At 38.3% G+C, this 27334-nt stretch overlaps 1 protein-coding gene across 2 annotated transcripts; it reads left to right on the forward strand.

Moving 5' to 3' along the window:
• Positions 1–56: 56 nt before the first annotated feature.
• On the forward strand, positions 57–26913 carry SPPL2B (signal peptide peptidase like 2B). 2 transcript variants are annotated; one of them, XM_032203543.1, is made up of 15 exons: positions 57–125; positions 6860–6979; positions 7968–8150; positions 9188–9277; positions 9973–10112; positions 10883–11025; positions 11833–11929; positions 12084–12200; positions 15586–15667; positions 16452–16526; positions 16661–16723; positions 18011–18110; positions 19803–19880; positions 21656–21816; positions 23418–26913. In XM_032203543.1, exons 1-15 carry the CDS (start codon positions 69–71, stop codon positions 23703–23705), a joined length of 1794 nt encoding a protein of 597 aa, XP_032059434.1. In that variant the 5' UTR covers positions 57–68; the 3' UTR covers positions 23706–26913. The 2 variants fall into 2 exon arrangements, with proteins under 2 accessions (XP_032059434.1, XP_032059435.1); XM_032203544.1 differs by having other exon boundaries at positions 21656–21884; positions 23418–23482.
• Positions 26914–27334: the final 421 nt, after the last annotated feature.

A 27334-nucleotide genomic window follows, 5' to 3' on the forward strand; every position in this document is an offset into this window, starting at 1 on the left:
CCGGTGCGGAAGGGGCCCGGCCTGGCCCGGGCGGAAACAAAAGCGGGCGGCGGCGCGGTGGGGCTGGGATGGCGGCGCGGTGGGTCCGGCTCCAGGCCCGGTTCCTCCTCCTCTTGCTGCCTCAGGTGAGCAGTCGGTGGCCGCCCCGAGGGCGTCCTGGGCTCTCCCTGTTCCTGGGGGTGCCCTGCTGGGGTAGGCGCATTGGGTAGATAACGGGAAGGGGCCGTTACCGCAGCCCCCCCCCGTATGTGCTGTGTGTTCTCCGTGAGCTATCAGTATCTGTGCGTTATTACTTTGTTCCGCAGTTGTCAGCGTGTTCTTTATCGTTCTTAAAGCGTGGTGGCTTTGCTCAGCCTGAGCCTTCTGCAGGCAGCCCCTTGGGAACAGCGCGCGGGGCAGCGGATGGGTTTGGGGCTGGGTTCTCCCCAGGGGTGGGTTTTGGCGTTGGGGTCATCCCAGCCAATGGATCTTGGAGAAATCCCCCGTAGTAAAACAAACGGGGCTTCTGCTGAACCCGCAGATAGCTTTGATCCCTGCGTTCTTCTCCTGTAGAAAAAAATTTTGTGGGACAAACTTTCCTAGGTCTTACAAACATGTGTGACAAGTCGTGCAAGTAATCCTGACACAGGAGAGAATGGGTTTTCTAGCTGTTGTGTTGTGGCACAGTACATAGTTTGTGTATTTTAAGCTCGGGTGTTCTGCATTCTGAAAGTATCATTAAGATATCTTAACTGCTTACAAGTACTCTGTAGAGCAGCATTTCTTCTTGGATCTTCTTGGTGCAAGATCTTAATATGATGGTTTGATTTTTCTCTCTTACCTGTCTCCTTAACGTTTCCTTGTAAGCAATCTTTGGTTACAGAATGAGCTGATTACCAGTTAACGTACTTTTTTTCTTACATCTGCATAATGCTTTCTCGTCCTCATTTTTCACCTGCTTTGTGTATTTTGCAGTTTCTAATAATGCTTCAAATGTACTGGTAGTGCCAACACGAGGCCCACAGATTAATAAGGTATAAGAAAGGGTTGAGGTCTGGCATGGAGTTCACCATCACCTTTGAAAAAGTGACCCCTGTCACTTACCTACTGTAAGCTACTAATGTTTCAGGTGTCCAAGATGGCTTGTTCAAAAACTATTTGAAGAGCTGTGATTTTGCAGTATTTTACATCTCCTGTACTTGCCTGTAGGAGTTCTAGCTAGTACCTCATCCTCAGCTGGAGGCAGGGAAGAGTGCTGTGATGCACTTGTACCAAAGTAAGTACAAATGACTGATGGATGGGATTATTCCAGGAGGACAAAGCTGATGAATGGGATTATTTCAGGAGGACAAAGTTGACAGCTCTTACAATGAGTTGTGTGTATTTACTGTGTGCTAGTTCTACTTGTCATATATTTACACAGACTAAGATATAACCGTATATTTATACAGACCAAGGTACTGCTTATGATGTAACTCAATGAACCAGTGTCCCTAAGGCAAGGATAAGGTAATAACTCACTGTTCCTGTACCATGGTCTGCCTCGTTCTTTTCTGCTGGCATTACTAGATTATGCTAGAAACTGGAGTGTTGGAGTGACAAACTTAATGCTCCAGAGATTTTTTTCTTAGTTTTGATTATTTTAGTGACCTGACTGAAGCCTAGCTCCCCAGCCTGTTATGTTGGCAGAACTGTGAAGGCTGTGAAATCAGAGGCAGGTCATGAATAAGTCCTGTCTTCTCCTCTAGATACTGCTGTACAAATTTATAGCCCTGTCTTGTAAAACAACCTCTCTATGTACATCCAGACTTGTGTGACCTTCTTATAGTATAATTTGCCCCTTTCTATGTTGCCTTACACTTTCACCATGAAATGTAATCCCTTAAAGTTATACAGACTGTATTGTCCTGCTGTGACTCTTTCTTCCTTCTGTGGAAAAACAAAGGTTTAGATAGTTAAAGGTGTATGGGGTGCCCAGGTGAGTTGGGAGACATGGCAGAGACGAGCAAACAGCGAGAATGAGCCCGTCGGTTGGCTCAGTTGCTCATGTTGCAGTTTCTCAAGAAACTTGGTGAGCTGAGTTCCTCTTCTCCACCTTGTTCCATCGTTTAACTTAAAAGCCCAGCTGCTCGTCTGCAAGCTGCATTAGCTCACAATCATGGGCAAAATTTGGGAAGTGGTCTGCTTTTTTAACACATTAAATAGACCACGTAAGGGTCTGAGATTCAGAGCAAACAAGTGTGCTCTTCTGGTGCCACAAACTAATAGATTGGCTCAACTGCCTTTTAAGTTGTGCCCTCAGACTTGATGCTTCTGTGTGAGAACCTTTACCTTGTTTTGCAGCTTTGTATTGTAAATTGTGTTGATTGTAGGGCAGTCTTCAGAAAGCCACGATTCTAGCAGGTTGCCATCTCTGCAGAAATCTTGCTTGTGGGGATATCTGGATGTCTGATTGTAAATGTTCTGTTACCATACAAGCATTCTTTATTTACATATGGAAAATTGGTAATTCCCTACTGAACTGGGAGGAGTTACTTCTATTTGAGGCTAAGAAGCCTATTCCATTTTAAGCTTGTCACAATCTTCTAAATCATATGTACTGTATGAAGCAAGAATCTGAAAACAATTTATCATACCAGCTGTTATTTTTTCCTGCAGATTTGGATATAAAGCTCAGCCTTTTCCAAAACCCTTGGAAAAGTGCTTTTTGGGCTTGTGGGAAGGTTGTACAGGATCTGTGCAGGAGATTGTTTTCTCGTAGGTTAATCCAGGATACGGAGTGATCTCTAGGAACCGTGAACAGTAATAAAGGTTGCCGCTGTCCCAGTGCATCAACCTCACTGCTTTGAACTTCCTCTGGCAATGTGATGCCTAGTGATGTAAACAAAAAACTGGAAGCATCAAAGCCCTACAGTGCTGACAAAAAGGAACCCTAATGCCCATGACTCTCCTTAGGTGGAAGAGAATGAGAACAGGATCGAAGTGGTTGTTAACAGACTCCAGAACTATGCTTTGATGCTAAGTGATAATTGCATTGTAAAAATGTTTGTTAATCCCCGTTCATTTCTGTCCTCTGTGGACAATCTGTAACTCCTTACACCTTCTGCTTTCAGCCTTGATCGTATTCCATTTAATTCCCCTCATCCTTGATTTTACTTGTCTTTTGGCACACAAGTGCACAGCTTTCTGAAGTGTTTTGAGCACTACACAGTAGGAACCTTTTACTCCCCTAGTATTTCTTTTAAGAACCATTAAGTTGCTCAGAAAGCCTAACTGTGTATTGCTGTCTTCAGTGTGGCTCTTGGGGATTCTCACGAGTTTCAGTAATGGTAATGGAAATGGAGCAACACACCCTATGCCTATTCTCTCCTCTTAAAGATGTGTAGTTTCTGTTATAAATGCCAGATCTTTAACTGTACAAGCTGATGGTTGTTCAAATGCATAAAGCCATCCTGCTGCAGGTAGCTAGCACCTGCAAAACTGCCTGAAGCATTTAGAGATAGCTGTGCATGTAATATTCAAAACCGAGCTGTCCACGTTTTGGATGTGATGGTGTAAGTACTGCTCAGCAATAACTAAAACACTGGTGTGTTAGCAGAATTATTCTCATCCTAAATCCAAAGCAAAGCACCGTGCCAGCTGCTAGGAAGAAAACTAATGAGGTTCAGGACTTCCCAGCTTCTAATGCTGTCCTGGCAGCAAGAGGACTGGAGGTGCACAAGAAGCTGGAAGGGGACACAACCAGGGCCAAAGGGATATCCCATGCCATGTGTTATGCTCAGCAATGAAACTGGGGAGATTGGCCAGAGATGGGGCCCTGCTGCTCAGGGACTGGCTGGGCATTGGTGAGCAATTGTGTTGTGCATCACTTGTTCTTTTTATATTCTTTTATTCTTATTACTTATTATTTTTCCTTCCTTTTCTGTCCTATTAAACTGTCTTTCACTCAACCTGTGAGTTTTACCTCTTTCTGATTCTCCCATCCCACTGGGGTAGGGTGGGGGGAACAAATGTCTGTGTGGTGCTGAGCTGCCTGCTGGGTTAAACCATAGCAGTCCTTTTTAAACCCAGACAGTTTCTGTAACAATAAGCAGGAAGCACTCTTGTTCTGGCCATCTCTATATCTATGCTAGGGTCTCTGGCGTGTTACTCGTGCAAGACAAGTTCAAGATAATGACTGTGGGCTATTATTTAGCGATGCTTCCTTTTATTGAAATGAAAGTGGTTTAGGTGCTGTGGTTAAATAGCTCAGATATGAGCTAAAGAAGCACACTGACAAGTAGGTATCTCTTTTTCTTGTTGTTTTGGTTTTGCTAAATACGTGTTTGTTTTTTTCCACCACCATTCTGCATGGTGATATCTCCCTTTCCAAAGCAGCTGTGTATTGAAACTTGCACTTTGGTCACAGGGCCTTAATCAGCACTGAAATAGGCAGTGTAGCCTGCTATGCCCAGCACACTTCAGGACAAATCTGGTGTATTTTAGAGAACCGAATGAACACTAATACTGAAGAAGAAAATTGCTGCATCAGTTATCCAAAGTTAATTATACATAAGAGCTAAAGATCAAATATTTCTACATCCTGCATATTTGGGGTTGATTTCTTCTTTACCCCTTTGCTGTCAAATGGTATAGTTTATTCTCCAGGCAATTTGGAGTTTGTTTACAATTAAAGACAATTCTTCAAAGTGTTCCAGAAAGCATGCTCGCTGTGAGTGTTTCCAGGGGTTTCCAGCGTAGCATCCACTTAGTAGGTTTGAAATAAACGGGGAGAAATGTCTGACGGATTCTTTCAATGAATTTTAGTACAAGCACGTTAAGATTCAGCTTTGCTTCCAGGTGTCTGTCATCTTGTTTCTCAGCAGCTACCTGAAGAAACAAATGTATAAGATGTATTTGTACAAGCGTATTGTTATCAAACCATTAATTTGTTTAACATATGAATGTTAGAAGGAGATGTGACAGGCTCATCTGTCAACACCTTTCTATCTAAAATTGTTAGTCTAAGCCAGCACAGCAGTGTGGTTAGGGATAGTCTGTTGTGTTTCTCTCATGATCTTGAAATCTTTCAATTCATCCAAGTTTAAAAGAGAAAGGGTCTTCCAGATGACACTTGTCCTTCAGATGCCGAGGCAGGTTTTAGGGTATCTACATGGAGGGATCTTGTGAATATACAGGCTGCTGGAAAAGCTCTGCTCATAGAGTGCTGGACAAGAAAAAACAGCCAAGAATTGGAACAGGAGCTGGGTCTTTGGGTAGGGGGTAGTAGGACATGAAGGCAGTTGGTAGGAAGATAAAATGAGTTGGCTTTGAGTTGTTCAGCACAGGGCTATAAAAGCACTGCTAGGCTGGATTAAGGGAGAGAGCGTCTCTAGCTTTCCTCCTTTTGTCATGCTGGCTTTTGGGTTTTGTCTTGCCAGTCATTCTTCCTGCTCTGCATCTGCACTTTCCGTGAAACCCCTGAGGAGCTGCATTTTAGGTCTGTGATCAGAACAGTGTAGGTGTTAGCTGTTGCTGATCAGCTCTTGCACGGTGTTAAGACCTTTGCTGTTTGTTACCATCCTGCATCCCTGGCAACTAGGCTGGGGGTGGGCAAGAGGCTCAGAGGGAACTCAGCTGGGACAGCTGAGCTGGCTGAAGGGTTGTTCTATGCCATCTAGCTTTGTGCTCAGCAAAAAAACTTGAGAGAGTTTTTCCAAAGCAGCTGCCGCTCAGGGACTGTCTGGGCTTTGGTCTGCTGGTGGTGAGTGACTGCTTTTGCATCACAGGTCTTTGCTGTTGTTGGTTTTGGTTGTATTTTTTCTCTTCTTATCCTCTGCTTCTTAAACCGTATTTGCCTTGACCTACCTTTTTTTTTTCCCCCCCTCATTTCTGCCCTTCTTGTTCTCTCCCCCATGCTGCAGGGGGAAAGTGATCGATCAGTTGGTTGGGGGCTTGGCTGCCAGCTGAGGTCAGCCCACCACAGCTATGTGATGGGAAATCAACCCCATGCTTTTGCCCTCCCTTCAGGGCACTTGAGTTTGTACAAGCAGTGCAGTGTCAATGCACATTATCTTTTTATAGTCTGTTACCTGGCAGCAGTACTTCACAGTCCTCTTGCAGAGAAACTTAAGTGCTTGAAGGCCTGAAGCAGCAGTTAGAGATCAAGACTTTCCAGCTTCAAAAAGAGGCATTGATCTGGATTTGTGCATTTTAATTAAAAAAAAAAAAAAAAAAAAAAACTCAAAAGTGAATTGTTCAGAAAGCAGGACAAAAAGTCTCTTGAATGTGAACGAAGCATTTAAAGCTTTCTACAGGGACTGCAATGGTCAGAACTTGGCTAGTCCCTAAGCACCACGTCCAACCTTTCCTTGAACACCCCCAGGGATGGTGACTCCACCACCTCCCTGGGCAACCCATCCCAATGCCTGACTGCTCTTTCTGAGAAGGAATGTCTCCTCATTTCTAACCTAAACCTCCCCTGGCACAACTTGAGGCCGTTCCCTCTAGTCCTATCACTAGTTCTCTATTAGAAGAGGCCGACCCCCAGCTCCCCACAACTTCCTTTCACTGAAGGTCAGTGTGACATGAAGTGGCACAGAAGGAAGAGGGAGGGGAACAGAATCTCCTGGTGGTGGGATTGTTGTTTTTAAAGCCATATTCAGGGAGGCTTCATTTGATTCTCTGACCAGTTCCTGTGTAGGAGGGAATCTGCCTTATGTATCTGAATTCTTTGTTTGAAGTATGATGGAAGTGATAACGAATTCCACTGTATTCCCTGCACAGACCCGGAAACTTTTTAGAGTCTTCTGTTTTTCTTTTAAGTGAAAAGCAGATGAGCTGACAGCAAGCTCTTTCATGTGACCCAAACTTCTTGTGCTGAATTTTGTTATACTTTCAGGTGTACTGCGAGTATGGAATGGTACATGTCCTTTCAGAGAAGGGGAGCAGCAAAGGAAAAGACTACTGTATCCTCTTCAACTCGCAGTGGGCCCATTTGCCACATGATCTGGGTAAAGCTGTAAGTACCTAGCTAAGTATTAAGAAAAGAATATATACAAAAATGCCTTTGTTATAGGGGAAACTTCTAATTCCTATCTTGGATTTAGTAGAATCTGAAACACCTAATTTGCTTGCTGTGCTTTGAAAAATATTTTCAGTCTGTTAAGATCTCCATAGACAGTGCTGTGATGGTGGTACTTCTTTCCAAGCAGCATGCAGAGAGTTAACTGTTTCAGGTTCAATCTTTCTTTTGCACATTATCAATTAAATGAGAATAGAACTTACCTGTGCTTGGAAAGAAGTTTTTATGTTAGTGTGATACAAAAAGATACCACATGACCTTCCTGATATCCTAAATTCATAGTTCTGTTAAGTTTAGGAATAAATACAAACTGTCACGTGTGTTCTGTGTTATCCAGAGCTGTGTAAGCTGATGACTTTTTTTCCCACTCGGTGGTGATAGGTGGCCACTTCTCATGAGACCCTCACTGTTTACAAGCAACAAATCTGGGAGATCACCATTCCTAGACAGTTCCTTTAGTACCCGTACCAAGCAGTTACCATCAACGTGCTTTTCAAATTTCCTGGATCTGTTGTAGCAGCTGTGTGGTATTCCCACTTAACATCTGGCAAGTTGAAGTCACCCTTAAGGACAAAGGCAGTTAGAGATATCCCTTAGTTCCTTATACAATCATCGGTGTCATCATCCTGGCTGGGTGGTCTATACTAGACTCCCACAAAGACATCTGCTCTGTTTGCTTTTCCCTTAATCCTTACTAAGAGGCCCTCTGCTGGGTTGTCATCAATTTACAAACTCTGTACAATCCTGCCCCTCTGTTACAGAACCACCCCACTATATTGCCTGCTCTGCCTACAGAGAGAACAACACTTGCTTCTCTGAGAATACTCTCACTTTATTGTAAATTCTAAGTTGTCTTTTAGAAACCCTGTGCTTTTTTGCTCTTGATTTTATTTTTATGTATATATAAAATATTTTTTCTTTTCAGTCACTCTTGCAGCTGCAGGATCAGACAGCATCTGTTTTGTGTTCTCCTTCTGATGTACCTGATGGGGGATTTAATAATCAAATCCCCATGGTGATGCGAGGGAATTGCACCTTCTATGAGAAAGTGAGGCTTGCTCAGATAAATGGAGCTCGTGGGCTGCTGATTGTTAGCAGAGAGAGGCTGGTAAGTCTATTTCTGTCTTTGTAGATTACTGATGCTCCTCTAGCGTTAGATACTGTCTTATTTTCAGTGCTTATTGCTGGTATCAGATGCTCCTCTTTAAATATACACACATGTTATTTATGTTTATTTTCATGCATCTTCCTGCCTTGCCTAGCCATGTGTGGAAATAATACAGCTGAAGAAAATATGAATGAAACAAGAGGATATATTAATTTAAGTAGGCAGAGTGCTGCATAGAGCCTCTGTAACATGAAGTCAAAGGCTTAGAATTTTCCTCACATCTTATGAAATACTGGAATCAAAAAGATTCCAAGCCATTCTATGGTTCTTGACTTCTCTGGGTGCCTTTACATACTGAGCTGCTAACTTCAGAGAACTGTTAATGATTTCAGGATCTATTTCTGAGTGGTAACCACCAATTCAGAGTTTAGGAACATACTGGCATAGATTATATTACTTTTTCCAAGTTGCATTACTTTATATTTGTGCTAAAGTGAATTGGCCATCTTTTTCCACTCACTCAGTTTGGTGAGGTCTTCAGGATTGGTGTGTGCAGGGCTGTTTCTCACTTCTCTCTCTCTCAGCTGCTGTTGCACAGCAATATTTCCCCTTTCTGCAATGTGCTCTCCCAGAGGCAAAACCAGCATCACACGTGGCTCAGCTCTGGCCAGCAGTGGGTCCCTTTTGGAGCTGGCTAGAACTGGGTCTGATCTGACCTGGGGCAGCTGCTGTGCTGTGCTCACAGAGGCCACCCTTGCATCTTCCTGCTACCAAGCCCTTGCCACGTGGCCCCAGTGCAGCATCTTTATAGTTGGTTTAAGATTTTTGATAAGGCATAAGCAGTATTTTTTGGTTTTGTACTGTGTTTTGGGTTATTTCTTCTGTGGTTTGCCTGTGTAAAGATAATTGTAGATTATAATTTTTCTTTGTCCCTTTTGCTTCCTTTTAATTCAGAAAATATTCTAAAAACTTTAACCCTTTTGATGTAGTCTTTGCAGAAATTAATATATTTTTGCCTGATCTGAACTGTCTTTCAGGTTCCTCCTGGGGGTAACAGGAGTCAGTATGAAGAGATTGATATTCCTGTTGCTCTGCTGAGCTATTCTGATATGTTAGATATTGGCAAGGTAAGCTCAATACTAAATACTCTATTTCATACCATCTCAAATGAGTTATTGGTCAACAGTATGTGAAGCTCATCTTAGGAGCTTTGGATCTGTAGAGTTATACTCGCAAAGACTGTGTTATATTATGTTTTATCTAGTTATGTTTTATGAAGTGTCCATCCTATACTTATTTTGGGGAGCCTTGCTTTGGAATAGTCCTAATCTGGTAGTGTACTTCGAATACCTGTTGGCAGTGGGAACACATCATCTTGGTTCACTTCAGCAGGAAGGAGTTCAACCATGTGTGATGAGGAAGCTAACTTCACAAGTATGTTAGTGGTATAAAAGAAAACAGGCATGTGTAAAGCATGTGTAAGCTCTTTCTCTGTTGTAGTATCATTATCTCTATCTTCTCTTGAACTGAGGCAGCAGAGGAAGACCTAGATGTGCCAAGGCGGTTTTGCAGAAGCAGAACTGCAGATGTCTGTAGTACTTCTAGATCACAGAGAAAGATGTCTCCTTAAATTGTGTTTATATTTGGAATCTCTGAAGGTGTTCTTCGCATTCCCTTGACACATAGCCTTTATTTTTTATTTTTTTAAATACCTTTCCTGGGAAAATGATATCAAAAACAAACTTGGGAGACTTAAAGAACAGGGTAGTTCTAACTGAAGAATGATCACTAAGTTCCTTTGAATTTGTGCTTGCCTCTGCAGAGTTTCGGCAGGTCAGTGAAAGGGGCGATGTATGCACCAAATGAGCCTGTGCTAGACTATAACATGGTGATTATATTTGTCATGGCCGTGGGGACTGTTGCAATTGGAGGCTACTGGGCGGGAAGTAGAGATGTGAAAAAGTGAGTATGGGGAATATAATATGCCAGATTTCTTCTTCTTATGCTTTTGATGGGGGCGGGATGGAACCACGGTGGTGGTGTCCTCTAAAGACATCCTGGTAGCTGTGCAGCTGATTGGAGACTCTCCATAACTGGAATGGGAAGATACTAGTGTAACATCTGAGAGCCCTTGAGCGTGGTGTATAATTTTCATGTACAGTATTTGAGTGTTTTGCCTTTTTTCAAAAAGCCAAGCATTTGAAAAACTTGAAAGGGAAATTGGATTGGAATAGGCTATTTGGGCATTTGCAAAGAGTCATTTTTAAAGGTCTTTTATGAAAATTATAGTGATTTGATTTCACTAGTATAGTGTAAAACAGATGGTTAACATATGATGTTTATTATAAATGTTTTACTGAAATTTTATGGTTACTTTTAGCAAGTAGATGGGGAGGAAATATATTCTATGCATTTCCAACATTTACTTCATGCAAGCTGATTTCAGGATTTCTTCTGAAGTTAGCAGTGTATTCTGTAGGAATTTTCAAGATTCAGAGTTGTAAGTGAATGAAAAATAGTACTCTTGGTATAACAGTTTTGTGATTACTATTACACCAGATTATTCTGTTTGTACATACATGTTAAATGTTGAATTCCACTGACTTGAGTGGAAATCTGTGCAGGTGTTGGTGTAGTGTCATCTTTTCCAAGTCCATGTAACTCTTACTGAAGTTTCAGTGCCATTTTCTTGCAGAAGTAATGGTCTGATTATAGCCATATTACTCTTTCAGGCGATACATGAAGCACAAACGTGATGATGGGGCAGAGAAACATGATGATGAAACAGTTGATGTGACTCCAATAATGATCTGTGTATTTGTAGTAATGTGCTGCTCAATGCTGGTCCTCCTTTATTTCTTCTATGACCACTTAGGTACTCTTAAGTTGTATTTCTATTGATACATTTTCAATGCTACTAGGCTGCCATTGCTTCAAGAACAATTTTACTGTAGAAGTGATTATGAAACAGCTGTTTTCTACCATCTTTTCTCATTGCTATATGATTTAAACACTTTAAGAAAATCCTCAGAGTAGACCTCTGTACCTACTTTAGTAAGGTTGGATTTGGTATTCATAGCACTTCTTTCAAATATTAAAATCTGTTAAGTAGAATAAAAGGTGTAAGACGCTAAGTCTGCATTTTTATCAAAGGATTTCTCAAACCTATACTCTCCTTTCTATTATTATTCAAGTTGATTTTTCTAGCTTTATAAGTAAGGTAAGCATCTATTGATTACTTTTTATCAAATTAAAGAAAGAACTTGCAACCTTAACACCCTGAAACTTCCATTCTCCTATTTCTGAGGAAGCTATGAAAGATGCATACCAGCTGTGTTAATTCCTTTTGTTACTGAGTGATTTTAATTGTTCCCTTACTACATTTATGTGTACCAATTGTGAGAAGATGAACACTTCACAGTAAATTGTCTCTGGCTTCTGATTTAAAGCTTACTTTAAAAATAGTAGCCAGGAGCTTTTGATCTGTTAAAGTAGCTGTTGCATAAAGTACCCGAGTAAACTAACCTGCAATTAGATATTTAAAGAGCATAAATCTAATCAACAGTTATTTGAAGTCTGCTTAATTTTCACTGATGAAATTTAAGCCTTACTCAGGCTTTTTGATTGAAAGAAAGTATCTCTTACCTTATCCTTTGTGGACTTACTATTTTTTATTTGTCAGTCTATGTTATCATAGGAATATTCTGCCTGGCTGCCTCAATTGGACTTTACAGTTGCCTGTCTCCTTTTGTAAGAAGATTTCCCTTGGGAAAGTGTAGGTATGTGACAACTTGTAAGTTCTTTAATGGGAAAAATTAAATTTATAGTATAGGGTAATTAAGGGATTTACAGGGTGATTTTGTGTTTCAAAACGTTTATGAAGGAGGAGGGCAACTACATATATAATTGTACCCATTTGTGTTTCATTTTCAGAATCCCAGACAACAACTTGCCTTATTTTCACAAGCGTCCACAGGTCCGGATGTTGCTGTTGGCAGTATTTTGTATCTCTGTCAGTGTAGTCTGGGGAATCTTCAGAAATGAAGATCAGTAAGTGTATATTTTAATTTCTATGCAAGAAGACCATAATCTATACTATGTTATTGCCATCTGTAGAAGCTTAAACCTATCCAGAATCTAGGAGTTGGAAGAAATTAGACACTTCTATTGATTACTTTTTGTCAAATTACAGAAAAAACTTGCAATCTTAACACCCTGGAACTTCCATTCTCCTATTTCTGAGGAAGCTGTGAAAGATGCATACCATCTGCGTTAATTCATTTTGTTACGGAGTAATTTTAAGTGTTTAAAAAAAAAAAATAGATATAAAATTCATAGTTGCTCTTGATGTACTTCATCTTTTTCTCATTGGTCTAAGTTACAGGAAAATGTCTCTCGCTATACCTGAGTTTCTTCCATAAAATTCAGGCTTCACTGGTTCTGGATTCCCAGCCAATATTCTGACTGGTTTCATGCAGCTTTTCACAAGTGGTATAGAAGTTTGGGTACAAGTTGTCTAATTTATTTCTTTAGGTGATGGTCCACATGTGAAATTTTTCTGAGAGAATAAGACCTATGACAATTGTCAGATCTTTAGAAAATGGTTTACTCATGCCAGACAGTTGAGGGGAGCTATGTCCAGTGTTGCTGTGGTACCTACATTTACAGCATGTAAATTACAGCATGTTCATTCTTCTTACTGCTTCAGTTAAAAGGATTCTATCACAGGTTCCATGTTAGAACTGACATGTTGGCTTTAGTTTCTGCTGTTAGTACTGAACGTGTCTTTCTTGTCTTGAATGCCTTTTATTGCCTTTGTGGGGTCTGTTTTCTGTGTTAAGGCTTTGGATCATTCACTGACAAAACTCAGAAGGCATCAACTCTGAACCTCTTTTAGAGCAATAAGGAACCAGTGTCAGACTGAGAAGTACAGAAATGCTATAGTGCCATTCCAACCTGTGATAATTAGGACTGGGAAACCCTTAATCTTCTGCCTCAAAGCTGGAGTGGATTTGAAGCGTCCTGCACAAAGCTTCATCAGCAGGTACTCAGGTATTGATCAGAGGATCACAGAAGCATAATGTCTCATCTGCATCTAGTCTCTAGCAGTTACAGGGAAACACTAGTGTTCCATATCTCAAGTCCTACTTCTGTTTCATCCTAGCTATCGAGTAAAACAAAAAGCTTTAGTTCTTCTAGACTTAACTTGCAAAAACTTGCCCTTGAAAAATTCTTCCCTTCACTGAGATTCCTAGACAGCTTTTCAGCAGTGTTTTATCCAAGGAAAAGACCACTAGTAGCCTCTGAAAGGATAAGTACATCTTTCTTTCTGCGGATGATTCACTCTGTGTTTGCTTTGGAGAGTGTGTCAAGTTGAACCAGTTTCTTTTAGGACTGGCATATGAAGAATTATTCCATCAGGAAGTGTGATAATAAGTAAGGTGGTTCTTAATTACTAGTATTAACCAAGAATTAATCTGTTTTTTCCATCCTGTTTTTTGTTGGTGACTATACCACCAGCAACCATAGCTGCATTTTTATGGTTGCTAAAATGTAAGAGCAGTGTGTATTGTAAATGTGAGACAAGGTATGTAGGGAGAGAGAAAAATGTTCTGTTAGAACTGTCACAGGTTTTAGTATAGCTAGTTTTATTCTCTATTCACTAATTTCTTTAAAGAGCCAGTACGTTACTAGTTTGTAATAAATGGGTATAAACTCCAGTATTTTTTCATCAGCATTATAAATCTAATCATTCATGGAAAAAATAATTCCAGGTATTGAAAAGGATTGGAAAAAGTAGAATTTGAAAAGCAGCTACTGGCAGCAAATACATATGAAAATTTGCTGTGTGAGGTTAAATGCACTCTGAGGTAGTTATGTGTTCAAAGACTGTTTGATTGCTCTGAAGAAATCGGAACAAAGAGGATAAAGGCAATTAGCTTGTCCTAAACTAAATTGCTGAGTATGAATTATATCTTGTTTTAAAATCTTAGTCTTACAACCAAGAGATTAAAGAATGTCGTATCTATGTGCTAGATGATAGACTAAAACATGGGTAGTTTGGACCAAAAAAAAAAAGCAGAATTACAGAATGTTTGAGGTTGGAGGTCCTGTGATCCAACCACCCTGCTCAAGCAAGTCAACCTGGGTCCAGTTGCCCAGGACCATGTCCAGATGACTTTTTTTTTTTTTTTTATATCTCCAAGGAGAGAGACTCCCCAGCTGCCCTGGGCAACCCGTGCCAGTGCTCATTCACCTGAACAGTGGAAAATGAGAATATTCTGTGATTCAGTTTTTGCTTGTCACTTCTCGTCCTATCACTTGGTGCCACTGAAACAAGTACGGCACCTTTGCGCCCTCCCTTCAGATACTCATGTACATTGATAAGATCTTCCCAAGCCGCCTTTTATCTAGGCTGAATAGTCCCATCTGCCTTTCCTCGTAGGAGAGATGCTTCAGTCCCTCCACCATCTCTGTGAGCCTTTGTTGGAGTCTCTCTAGTAGCTCCATTTCTTGTACCGAGGAGCCCAGGACTGGACACCACACTTAAGGTGGACCTAAGGCTGAGTTAGAGGGGAAAGATCACCTCCCTCAGCCTGCTAGTAACACCCCTCCTAATGCAGCCTAGGATACCATTGCTCACCTTTGTTGTAAGATCATATTTCTGATTCATATTCAACTTGGTGTCCACCAGCACCCCCAGCCTCTTCTCTGCAAAGTTGCTTTCCAGAAGGTTGGCCCCCAGCATGTGCATGGGGTTCTTCTTCCACAGTTGGAGGATTTTGCACTTTCTCTTGTTGAACTTCATGATTTTCTTTTCAGCCTGTTTCTCCATCCTGTTGAGGTTCTTTTGGGTGGCAGTACAACCTTCTGGTATGTCAGCCACTCCTCCCAGCTTTGTCTCATCTGTAAACTTGCTGAGAGTACACTCAGCCACATCATCCAGATCATTAATGAAGAAGTTCAACAGGATTGGACCCCATGTGGATCACTGGGGTACACTGCTGGCTATTGGCCTCCAACTAGACTTTGAGTCACTAATCACCACCCTCTGGGCCTGGTCTTTCAGCTGGCTTGTACCTCCTTGTCTGCCCATCTATATGGGCATATATAAATGTATCAACAGCTTTCTATGGGAAAATTGTGGAAGACACTGTGTAGAAAGCCTTCCTGAAGTCCAGATAAAGTATCTGCTGTTCATATAATGAAAGTCATTTACCTTGTAGAAGGTTATCAGGTTGGTCAAGTACAACTTCATGTTTGTAAGTCCATGATGACTACAATGTTGATTGCAAACAAGAGCTTGTAATAAAATTTTTATTTTGGTTTGGTTGCTTTATTTACTTTTTTTTCCCCAAGCAGGTCCTTAGTGAAAACAGCTTGGTCTGACTGTCCTGCTGCTTCCTGCATAAATATAAATTTTCTCTTCCTTTAGGTGGGCCTGGGTTCTGCAAGATGCTTTAGGAATTGCTTTCTGTCTTTACATGTTGAAAACAATTCGCCTGCCTACATTTAAGGTATGGATGTTAAAGAGATATTAAATTTTGGTTTACTTTATCTACTACAGCAGTGTGATCCAGTGAACTTCTCATCCATACAGTTATGATTTCATGGTATAGGTCTTTGATTTAAACACAAAAAAATGCTGAAACACCATATGATTCAGATTTTACTAATTGTGATTACTTCATAAAGACTTGTTTCTTGAGATCTGTCAGATGTAATTTTTCAGTCCTTCTCAATGTCATTTTGCTGGAAATCGGATATGAGTAGCTTCCACCACTCTGTTTTGTTTTTCCCTTAATTTGACATAAGATGGATGCAATGTTCTAATTTTCAAATCTTCTAGAACTTAATCAGTATTCTAAAATAAAAATTAGTGTTAGTCATTTAGTTGCTTCTTAGGCAGCTCTTCAAACTCTTTTCCAAGTTATCTTCACCTATAAATCTGTTCCCCTGTAGAAATTGGCTGAGATAGTGTAGATGCTGTTTCAAACTATGCCTAGCATCATTCAGAGAAAATGCAAAAGTTTTTAGTATCTCCTAACAAATTGAAACAATTTTCAGATTTTATAGGATAAAGAATTTGAGGGACTAACATAACTTTGTATCTGAGAATTATATTCTTGCTGCATGCAAAATGAGATTCTTCCATTTAAAATATTTAGGAATTGAGAAAAATTAGGGTGTCTTGTTTAGTCCTAATTTTTTATTCTGAATACTCAAGCTGCTGAATATATGCTGCTGGTAACTAATGCATAGTATATAAATACACACCAATTATCTTGTCTCTTCTTCCAGGGTTGCACCTTGCTCCTCCTGGTTCTTTTTGTCTATGATGTATTCTTTGTATTTATCACACCTTTTCTAACAAAGGTAAGTAAAGTATTTTTCTGTTGCCTGCTGCAGACAGAGCAAAAGGTAATGACATGTTTCACTGTGTATTCCTAAATAATCCCTGGCCTGCTGATTGATGTGCTGATTTAAAATTTTGCCATTTTTTTCTTTAGACTGGGGAGAGTATAATGGTGGAGGTAGCTGCAGGCCCATCTGATTCTGCCACTCATGAAAAGGTATTGTATGTAGTCTGAAAAGTATGCATTAACTTCTAGCTATTAAGCTTTCAACTTCTGTAAAACTCAAAGACTATGGGTCTGAAATGGATATGCCACTCACAGAATTTTACATGGAAATAAGCACTCCTAAGCTCTCTGGAAATCTACAAAAGAAACAGGACCAAGCAGACTTCTAGTGACTCTTCATGATAGCTTTGGTCTTCCTTTGTCTTGCTTTTAAAGAGTTTCGGTAAAAGGAAGCTGGTTAGCTCAGTTTCATAAAAGTATGTGAGCATATTTGTAATATAATTTCTAATGAAGCATATCCATTTTAACCTGAAGAGATTAAATGCATATGATGTCTCTTTCCTACCATCCAGCCCCCCCCAGTTTTGACAATTGTTTTATGAAAACCTGAAGCTAGGCAAAGGAGAGAAACACAAACTGGAGATAGAAAACAGAAGTCAGAATTCAACACTTCTGTACCCTTTGACTACAGCCAGCTGCATGCACAGAGCTGTACAACGTGATGTGGCTGAGTTGAGGAAGAAAGTAGGTGAGATGTAGAAAATGACGAGTTACAGTGTAGAAAATAAGTATGAAGTGAATCTGTAGGAAAACCAGTTTTGTTTAAATTAGTCTAGTCTTTTGCTCCCACTTTAGTTCAAATTTTACACACAATTAATTATATGGAAGAATAATTATACTATAAGTAGATACAATGATTTTAACACTAATATAAGCAAAATATATTTTCTTTAATAGTCTAATATAGAAATATGTTTGCACTGAACCTTGTCATACTGTGCCTCAACACTGCAAGTTGTGTAATAAACAAATGTTAGAATACACACACAAAAAAAAAAAGTCTCAAAGTGATTGGAGAAATTACTTTTTAAAGGGTTTCCTAAGTCTTTGCTCTTTTGATACATCCATTGCAACCAGTAGAACCAAACAAAGCTATTTCTTATACATGTGGCAGCTTGTCTAATTTTGTTTCTACAGTTAAACCAGAGTTGATACCTACGACATGTGAGGACTTTGACATTAATATAGAGTATTTTGAGATGTGCATCATACTACAAGTTGTCTTGGCCATTTGTTTTTAATAGTATTTCTTCACTCCCATCTTAACTGTATTTTTATTGTTGTCAGTAATGAGATGTATAATGTTTAAAAAAAAAAAAAAAAGATGTTTTTGCTATATCTGTGTAGCCTTTAGGTCCAGTACAACAGTAACAAGTTCTGGTGTCAGTATGTAGAGAAGAAAGCTTTTCATAAGGATTATGTCTCTTTCTTTCTAAGCTCCCAATGGTCCTGAAGGTTCCACGACTGAACTCTTCACCACTGGCTCTGTGTGACAGGCCTTTTTCTCTCCTAGGATTTGGAGACATTTTAGTTCCAGGTATTTCTTGTTTAGTGTGTTAATTGTACTTGTTGCACTGTCATATTAGCTTATTCTTCTGCTTCCACTTCAAGTGGGAAGTTTGATTTGACATGTATAAACCTGATATATTTGTAAGTATACCTTTCTGTTTTTTTTTCTGCACTATTTATTCTTTCAATAAGAAATTAAATGCCTACTAATTTGATGGTTCAGTTTCACATGCAGTCAAGTCGAGAAATGTAGAGAAAACTGAAGAATTAATTCAGCAGCTAATATTACAATATAAACATTTTTAATAGTGAGATCATAGAGGAAGTGACTTGCCCATTTGCCTGTGATTTGAGTGCACATATACCCCACTATTCAAAACTTTGTTGTTTTGTTAGTAACAATGGACATTCATTGTGTGAATACCTCACTTTCTCTACTTACCTGCATCTCCAGCATCATAACGGTCTGTTTGAAGACTGCTCTGGTTCTTATAGGTTGTATTAAAATGAAGCTTCCAGTTTGTCAGGTTGATGATCTAGTAAGCCACTTGAAGCCATCCCCATCCATAGGTTGCCAAAATGCAAAACAGGCTGTGATGACAGCAATTTACAACATGAACATTTAGAACATTTGGTTGAAGCCATCTCTTGTCATGTGTTCAGTCATCAGAGAGCTGTCTCCACCTTTACTGTGCATTAGCTGCCACTGAGTGCTCTGTCCATGTTTCTTCCAGTACTATGCCAATTCAAAAGCATCTCAATATACTACAGCACTTGGCAGAGTAGATTTGCAGTTGCTATTGGTTTGAAAAGCTCCAGAACTCATCTCTGGGTACATGTGGATGTTATGGACAATTCACCTGAAAATAAAAAAGGAAATTCACCAGTAATTGGAGTTCAAGAAGTGCTTCCCATTTGCACTGTGACCTCCCTTCTGCCTGCTTTCTAATTCATTGTCCCCAGGATCATTTATTTCCAAGCTTCAGAGTTGAACTAAATCTTACACAAGGAGCTTGATTATCCGAGGAACTTGGATAATCTGAGATTAAGAGAATTATCTACATTCTAGTGATGAAACATACTGTGGACAATTCATCTAGCAGCATTCTTTCTGTGAATAACTTATTTTTCACTAGCTGCATAATCTTCTGTGGTACAATTGTTAACTCTTGCTGCATTTGATTTGCCAGAGCAATTACTTTTTTCTTTTTGTTGTTGTTTTTGTTTCTTGTTTTCTTTAAAATACATGAACAAACAGGTTCATGTGCATTGCTTTGAAACTTACTTTGTTTCATTTTAATCAAGAACTCTTTAAAAAAAGCACACAAAAGTACTGTGCATTTAGCCTTGATTTCTACAGAACCAAAGTTTCTGCAATCCCTGGTTTCAACAAAATTCAGCAAAACCTGAGACAATTATATTCTTACAAGTTTCATGGAAAAAAATCTATTTAAATGGGGTGGGGTGGAGAGGGATCCTTCCCACAGGAGGGAAAGGCAGAAGCATATTAATAAAAAGTATTAAGTTAAGGGTAACTTTGACTATTTATGTAACTGTTCTGTAAGCTGTGGGGCTTACTGAATGATGCTGTTCTTAAATAGTGGAGTACCAAAGTATTGGAAAAAAAAAATCTTAAAAGTTCATAGATAATTTGATATACGTTTTCATTTATCTCAATGCATGAATGGGTTGAAAATGTAATTGTTCTTTCCTTTCCTAGGTTTACTGGTAGCCTACTGTCATAGATTTGATATTCAGGTCCAGTCATCCAGAGTCTATTTTGTAGCCTGCACAATAGGTATGTTTGACACTTAAACATGATATCTAGAGGAGTCACTCCCTTCAAAAGCATACTATTGATCTCATACTATGTTGTTTTTTGATCATTCTGCTCCATTCATTATTAAACAAGTAATAAAGCAAATAAAACTGTTCTTTAAAGGCTAGACCTTCTACTACTGAATTATGACATCACTTTCTTGAGCTGCCTTGTCTGACATAAATAAAGGAAACTACTTCTGATCACGATTTGTGTAACTGTAACCCCTACATGTATTCTTATATGTTCTTAGCTACTCATTCTGGCTTCTTGATTAAAGATTTTTTTTGAGTTGGTGGCATATGAAAATTCAGGTTCAAGGATATTGACTTTGTTCTTTTTGTGTGTTCTAAAAATCCGTGATTTATGATGTAATGAAGTATTTTGTAATGGATATAATACCTCCAAATGGATTCCAAATTGGTTTCAAATTTCAGTTTGTAGAATCCAGAGTTGTACACCATGGGCTTCAAGGTGACTGACAAATGCTATCTTAACTTCTAACACAGCCAACAGAAACCTGTATTTATGCTATCAAAGACTTAGAATATTTGCAGTTAATATCATAAACTTAGGGGAAAATGCTTTAGAAATTCTTGCAAATATAGATTCTTAAAGACTTAAAGCAGAATTAGAGTAGAAAATTTTAGACAACTTCATCTCATAGGTTCTTAAAGTAACCTGTTGTCTTGCCTGGTACTTTCAAAACATCTTTACAACATTTTCCTATCAATTTCGGTATCTGTGAAGAGTCAGCAGTGTTATTGCAGCAATAAAAACTAACCACATACTGCACTGTATTAGTAAAATTAGAGTCAGCAGGATGAGAGAAGTGATTATTCCCGCAGTTTGTCATTTGAGACACTGATGTGCTGGAATAAATCCAATGCAGGCCACTAAGATGGCTGGGTGCTGAAGCACGTGATGCTCAAATGCAAAGGGGAAATTCTTTTGCTGTCTAAAGCTACCTAATGTGAGGTAGCTGGGAAGACATAACCGGACTTCTCTTGCAAGCGTGCAGGGCGAAGATGTGAGGCAATGGACTTAGGTCATAAAAACCAATATTTCAGTTAAATACAAAGAACTATCAATTAAAAAATAAAAAAATAAAAAAGAAAAAAAATGGATAAAACCATTGAGTATTCCAATAATCTTACTTGTGAACAAAAATCAGTTAGTTTTAGCTTCCTTCTGAAAATTTAATTGAAAATAATTACAATATAAATCCTAAATGCTTCTGTTCCGCTTTTCTGCGGAATACAAGCAGTAATTTAAAACAAAATAATGAATTATACATCTGGTTTTTTAAGTTATGTTGCCATGTAGTAAGAAGCAGTCAAAGCCAAACCAAGTATATAATATAATGGTCAAAATAATTGTCTCTATCTGAATTCATAAATATAATAGGAGAAATAAAATATTTGTTTATTTTGTTTCTCTAAAACTGTTTAAGATATTGATTTAATCACACAGCATGGACTAGGTCAATCACACTACTTTCACATTGTACTACCTACTCAAATACACATTGTATTTGAGATACCAGTAGTATCTCAAAGTAGTAGTTGAAGTTTATAGTGTATGTATAATGCTTCTGTTTAAAAGCCTGAAAAAAATTTGGAGAAGTTGCTTTATGTACTTATTGGAAAAAAAAAAAAAAAAATCCTGTTAAAACGCTTATTTAGCTATTTAATTGTTTTTTCTTAAGCAGAGCTATAGCTGATTTTTTTTTTTCTGATTTTGTTTCCTTCCAGCATATGGCATAGGCCTTCTTGTGACCTTTGTCGCCTTGGCATTGATGCAGATGGGCCAGCCAGCTCTCCTCTACTTGGTGCCCTGCACTCTAATCACGAGTTTTGCTGTGGCTCTTTGGAGAAAGGAGCTTGCAATGTTCTGGACGGGCAGCGGCTTTGCGGTGAATACCAGTTTGATATGAGTGTCTTCAAGAAATACTATTATTATAAAAACCTAACTAGAATTAAAGTTGAGTAAAATATTGTAGTATTATCCACCAAAACCAAAGATTTTTGTTTTGCTTGATTGTTACTTTTTTGCTTCAGTGATGTTTTCATTTTCTTTCTTTTAATATTAATGTTAATATTAATGGCCATGTAAACTAGCTAGTGAAAAGTAAAGTAGACCCTGTCTGTCCTTCATTCTGACACAATTTTTACTGGTTTGATCTTTGTTGAAAGTATTATTACTGTTGTGGTAAGTAACTCCTTAATACTTATCTTCATATCTTTTTAGTAGCCTACAGCTTATGAAGATAGAGATCTAGATCAGTTCATAATAGATTGCTTATAGTCCCTTAAGTTTTACAGAAGGTAGTGCTTCTCTTTTCATGGTTCTTCAGTAAGAACATAAACTTTAGGACTGGTTGAGTTGGCAAATACTGTTTCTTATTACAGGAAGCTAAGTAGCATGCAGTTAGTTGAGTTGGGATTGCAGTCCTTTGTATGCCTTACACAGGTCATGTTTCTGGAAAACTGTCACAACTGATGAATCAAGAAATAGGGACTAAAACCGCTACTAATGTGTCACAGAAAGGTTGCAATCAAAGAAATGAAAGGCATTGTCAGTTTTTTACAGACATGTGATAGCAAGAGACCCAGGAGGATCTTAGCAAATAAAAGTTCTTCCTATTCAGAGAACACTTAAAAATAATACAGAAATTCCTGCAACTCTGATTTAGAGAAATAGTATTTCCTGGTTACAAATCTTTTAGGCATTTCACTACTGTTCTGTGTTAGCAACCTAGCACAAAGACACTTTAATAGTATTAAGGGTGCCAATACATTGTAGCCTCATATCTGAATTTGGAGCTTATAAAAAGGCGGAGGATTTTTTTTTTTTTTTTTTTTGGAAAAAAAATCCATTCTGCAGATGACTAGCTAGAGCTTTAACATACAAGGTTACCAGAAGTACAATGCAGATGTATAGCATAGCAAGCAGCTACCTCTTACCATTCTTAGAAATACATATTTAAAAAAAAAAGTCAAATGTTCATCTGGAAGTTGTTCTCTATTTCTTTAGGACCATCTCATGTAATAATACCTTCCCTTCCTTAGCCTTAACAAAATTGTCTTGAAAGTTTAGACTAGAAGTCATGAATTCAAACAACAGTTTAAAACAAAACCTTTTTTAGAAGTTTAGTAACTTTTTTTTCTGCGTAGACGTGAAACTCTTTGCCAAAATTGTTGTGAATAAGAAAAGTTTACAGGGTTTTTAAAAATTATTAGACAAGTTCTTGGAAGAAAAAACTCCTGTGCACTTTAAGATGCAAAAATAGGATCACATTATGCATGTGTCCACTGCTGAAGAATAGTGAGAGATGTGCCTTTTATCTTCACCTTGTGTGACCATTTGATCTGACCACTTCACCTGATAACTGGAGGCAGTTGAAAACAGTTTTTACAAATCCTAGTGTATCTCTATATACAGTTAATACCGTTCTTGACAGCAGTGTAACAATTAATAATCTTCTTCATTCTAACTGTGATCTTCCATTTGCAGAAAGACCTACCTCAGCCTCCCTTGGTGATAGCTCCTGTCAACTGCCCTGAGCTTCCCAAAGATAGCAATGTACCAGCCTCTCAACAAGAGACAGAGCAAATGACCAATCCCACTCTCCATGTGAAGGAGCTGCATGGCCCCACCTTGACTGCAGAGGAGCTGGCTGATAATGACGCAAAGACGGAACAGTCAGAAATTTCTATCACACAGAGTGAGGAACAAGCTGGGCATAACAAGGACGACCTTGAAAGCAAATGCCTAAACCTAGAGCAAAAACAGGTGGAATAAACAATGTGATAGGAACTCCATATCTTCTGTCACAAACATCCATGTAAAGCCAGTATGTATTTAGACTGGTTCAGTAGTATTCACCTTCATTGAGGAACCTCACTGGGAGTCTGATCATCAAACACAATGCAGAATGTTCTGCCTCCAGCTTCGGTACAGCTATACACTTCAAATATATTTCTGAAATATGGTGCTCTACAAGGGTTCTGATGTATGGATTTCAGTGATCATTTTATAAGTGAATGCCTTTGATGCATTTTCATTATACCGGGGTAGTATTAAGAGTCTTTATTTACACAGTACTCTGTGCTTGTGTGGCTATTATTGCTGCTTTAGCATAGTGTAGGTTAACATGGAGGAAAAGCATTGAACAAGTCTGCTACAATGCTTAGTTAAGAGAAACATAGGTTTTTAGCACTTTGCCTACTGTCACGTTTTACTTGTCAAAGCCATTGATGCAAGGGAATGCTTTAGTATAAGCTGACATTCAGGAAATGCAGAGGATGGTTAAATTACCAGCCTCTGAAAGGATTTATACTACCGTGGTGCATTAAATGCATCTCTTAAACTTTTTTGTCTTTGTTTTTACTTCCAGGTATCTGTGTTGGCTACTAGTCTAGTTTAAAAGGCAGGATTAATGGAGCTACAGGAAGCTCTCTAAGCACTCCTATGAACTCCAGGGGCTGTCTCTGAAAATAAAGTGTTTGTCACAGAATAAGTGTATTAAGAATGTTTGCTTTAGAATTAAAATACAAGCCAGATAAATAAGAAAATAGGTAATTATATAAGCGTTGTATACGAAGCTTAATAGGCAGTACTTTCACTAGGAAAAACGTTAAAGTAAAACAGCAAAAAGAATCAGTAAAAGCTAAAAAATCCAAACTGCTGAACTTTAAGGAATGGAGTTGTGATCATTAATTCTGAAGAAAAGGGTGTTTTCATTCCCAAGGGAACACATATGGTGCTATAGTCACTCGTGATTTAGAGCTACTTGCTGCTCAGTAACTAATCAGCTGCTTCAAAGAATGTTTTGTTTTGTCCCAAGAGTAGTAAAGTGTGGCCTGTCAGGTTCCAAAATGAGGCTGTGATCTAGCCTATTATTTTGCCCCTCTTGCTAAATGACGTTGTGAAAGACTAAATTGATGAATTTAAAACTATTTGAGGTGCAAAACTATTTGAGGTACAGCTGGTCTTAATTTATATTCCTGAAAATGTGCATTTTCTTACATAACATGGTTGAACCGTTTACGCATCAGCTTTGATACACACAGATGATGAGATTTGCATATCATGTATTCAGTTTAAGAACACTTGGCTTCATCAAAGGTGTCTGTGTTCTACACTTAAATTGCAATTCCCTAAAATTTCGAACTTCAAATATTTTACATTAAAGCTGAAAAAGGAAATATGATGTGAATATCATATAAAGAATATGATTCCAAATTGCATGGAAGAAATGCTTTTCAGAGTATTTCAAGAGCCTAAAATGTCATTTACAAAAGCATCATCATTGTGTCATGATCTGAGGCAATGCTTTTAAATTAAGAGTCTCCAGTTGGCATGTTGAGTTGAATGCTGAAAGGCTCTCCTTTGAATGTCTGTCTGTTAAACTTCAGCCATTATCTCTTTGGCTAGGTCTTCCAAAAGTTTGCCCTATATTTTTTGGGTGTTTAACCTCTCTTTATCTGTTTTGCATTGGGTGGACAATATTCTTTCTCTAGAATGTGAAAGGCTTTCTGTAAAACCATACCATGGGTTCAGGATTTTACCAGCTTCTGCCTAAAGCTTCAAGCCCTGTCTGATAGATTGATTTTTAGTGGTGAGTTTCTTGAAAGGCTTACTGAGTCCTAAGGCCTGCACCACATTAATTTATGAATGGCCCGAATGGATTAGATAGTAGGATTAGAGAGATCTGGGTTATTTTTGTTTTTCTGTTTTATCTCCTCTTTAACAGACTATGTTACTTTTGCCAGGGGTAATCTGAACCAATTAGTGATTAAAAAGCAACAGAGACATTTTATTGAAAATATCAGCCAGCTGGACTATGCCTTAATTTAAACCATTGTACAAGTATGTATATTAAAAATACAATCCTGTGTTTAAATAATGAACTTGACAAATAGTGATAAAACGAATTTGGAGACTGACTCAAAGTTCTATGTTTTTTTTCTTGATTATATTTCAGTCATAATATTTTTGGGAGTAGTTTTTATACGCTTATGTCAGTAGTTTTTTGATGATGAAGCATTAAGATTTATCACCACCTTGAAAATGTATTTTAACATTTGTTCTCATGCAGTGTGGGGTAGGTAAGAGTTTATTTCTCAAGTTGTTTATAGCTCAATTAAAATGGAATAATTTATAACACTGATTAACTTATAGACATTCAGTAGTTGCTTTGTTCATATTTCACTCCAGATGGGTCTGCTTGTAACACATGCTTCACCTTCTTGTTTTTGATGGTTTTCCATCTAAGTGTAATATTTCTTCAAACTCCAGAGATCGATGTGGAAAAAAATAGTGCAATAATTCCAGTTAAAGTATGTAAATAATGAGTTGTATACTTTGACTATTCTAGTACTGTACAAATCAGGAGACCCTGGTGCACTAGTCTGGCTGTGACTGTTTAGACCCTGATCCCACATAGTTCAATCACTTCCATCAAAAAACAAGGCTCTGCTTTTCTGTCTTTCAAAAAACCTCCCACAGCAACTTAATGTAAAACATAGTGCTTTATAGGAAAATGTCAAGATATATTCTATGTAGCTAATTCTGATTTTTTTTATGATTGCAGATGTACATTCTCCACCAACTTGAGTTAAAAGGCTGCTTTTTAAGTAATGTTAAAGTGCTTCTTGGTTAACACAAAAGCAACCAAAAATCTTTCTTTGGATAACCACAGTAGTGAGTGTCAGATTCTTTCCTGGGTCTGAAATCACTAAATATGAGTCAGTGTGGTGGTCCAAGTGTTTGGTTTTGATTTGTCCTCCTGAAGGGTTCCACAAATTCAGCTGAAGGTAGAATGCAACCTGAAAGACCTTAGTGACTTAATGAGAGTGACAAATAAGGGAGAAGTACCCCAAATCCTGTTAGTTTGTGTGAATCTTCTTTTTCACTTGTCACAGATGAAGAGCATTTAAAACGAAATACAATAATATATCTGTTTTTAACAGTAGTAGAAAAAAGCAAAAAAAAAAAAAAAAAAAAAGTCCACATATGGAAGAACTATACTTGTTTATGTTTAATGATTTAATGTTATCTCTAAACTTGGACAAATGTCAAAAAAAAAAAAATACTACTACCCATAGCACAACATTGTTCCTAACAGGTTTATTAATATAGTATTTAGAAAACATGTCATATAGAAAATTCCTCTTTTCATTTTGTTTCCTTTTTGTTTTAACCATATCAAATTTCTTTTTTTTTTTTTTCTTTACCTGATAATCTTGATCTCAGTCAAGCCTTTCCTGCAGAAGCTGCTCCTTTTTGCTTACAGTAGCCACCAGTCTGTCTTTTCTTAAGAATACCTTGCAAGTCCTAATAGTGTTTTTCAGGCATGTCCATTTCCATGTTTCAATTTGGTTTTTGCATCTGTGATGCATTTCTCACTGAGAACATACAACCATAAT

The sequence above is a fragment of the Aythya fuligula genome, chromosome 26 (assembly GCF_009819795.1).
Source record: "Aythya fuligula isolate bAytFul2 chromosome 26, bAytFul2.pri, whole genome shotgun sequence".
NCBI classification, from domain to species: Eukaryota; Metazoa; Chordata; class Aves; order Anseriformes; family Anatidae; genus Aythya; species Aythya fuligula.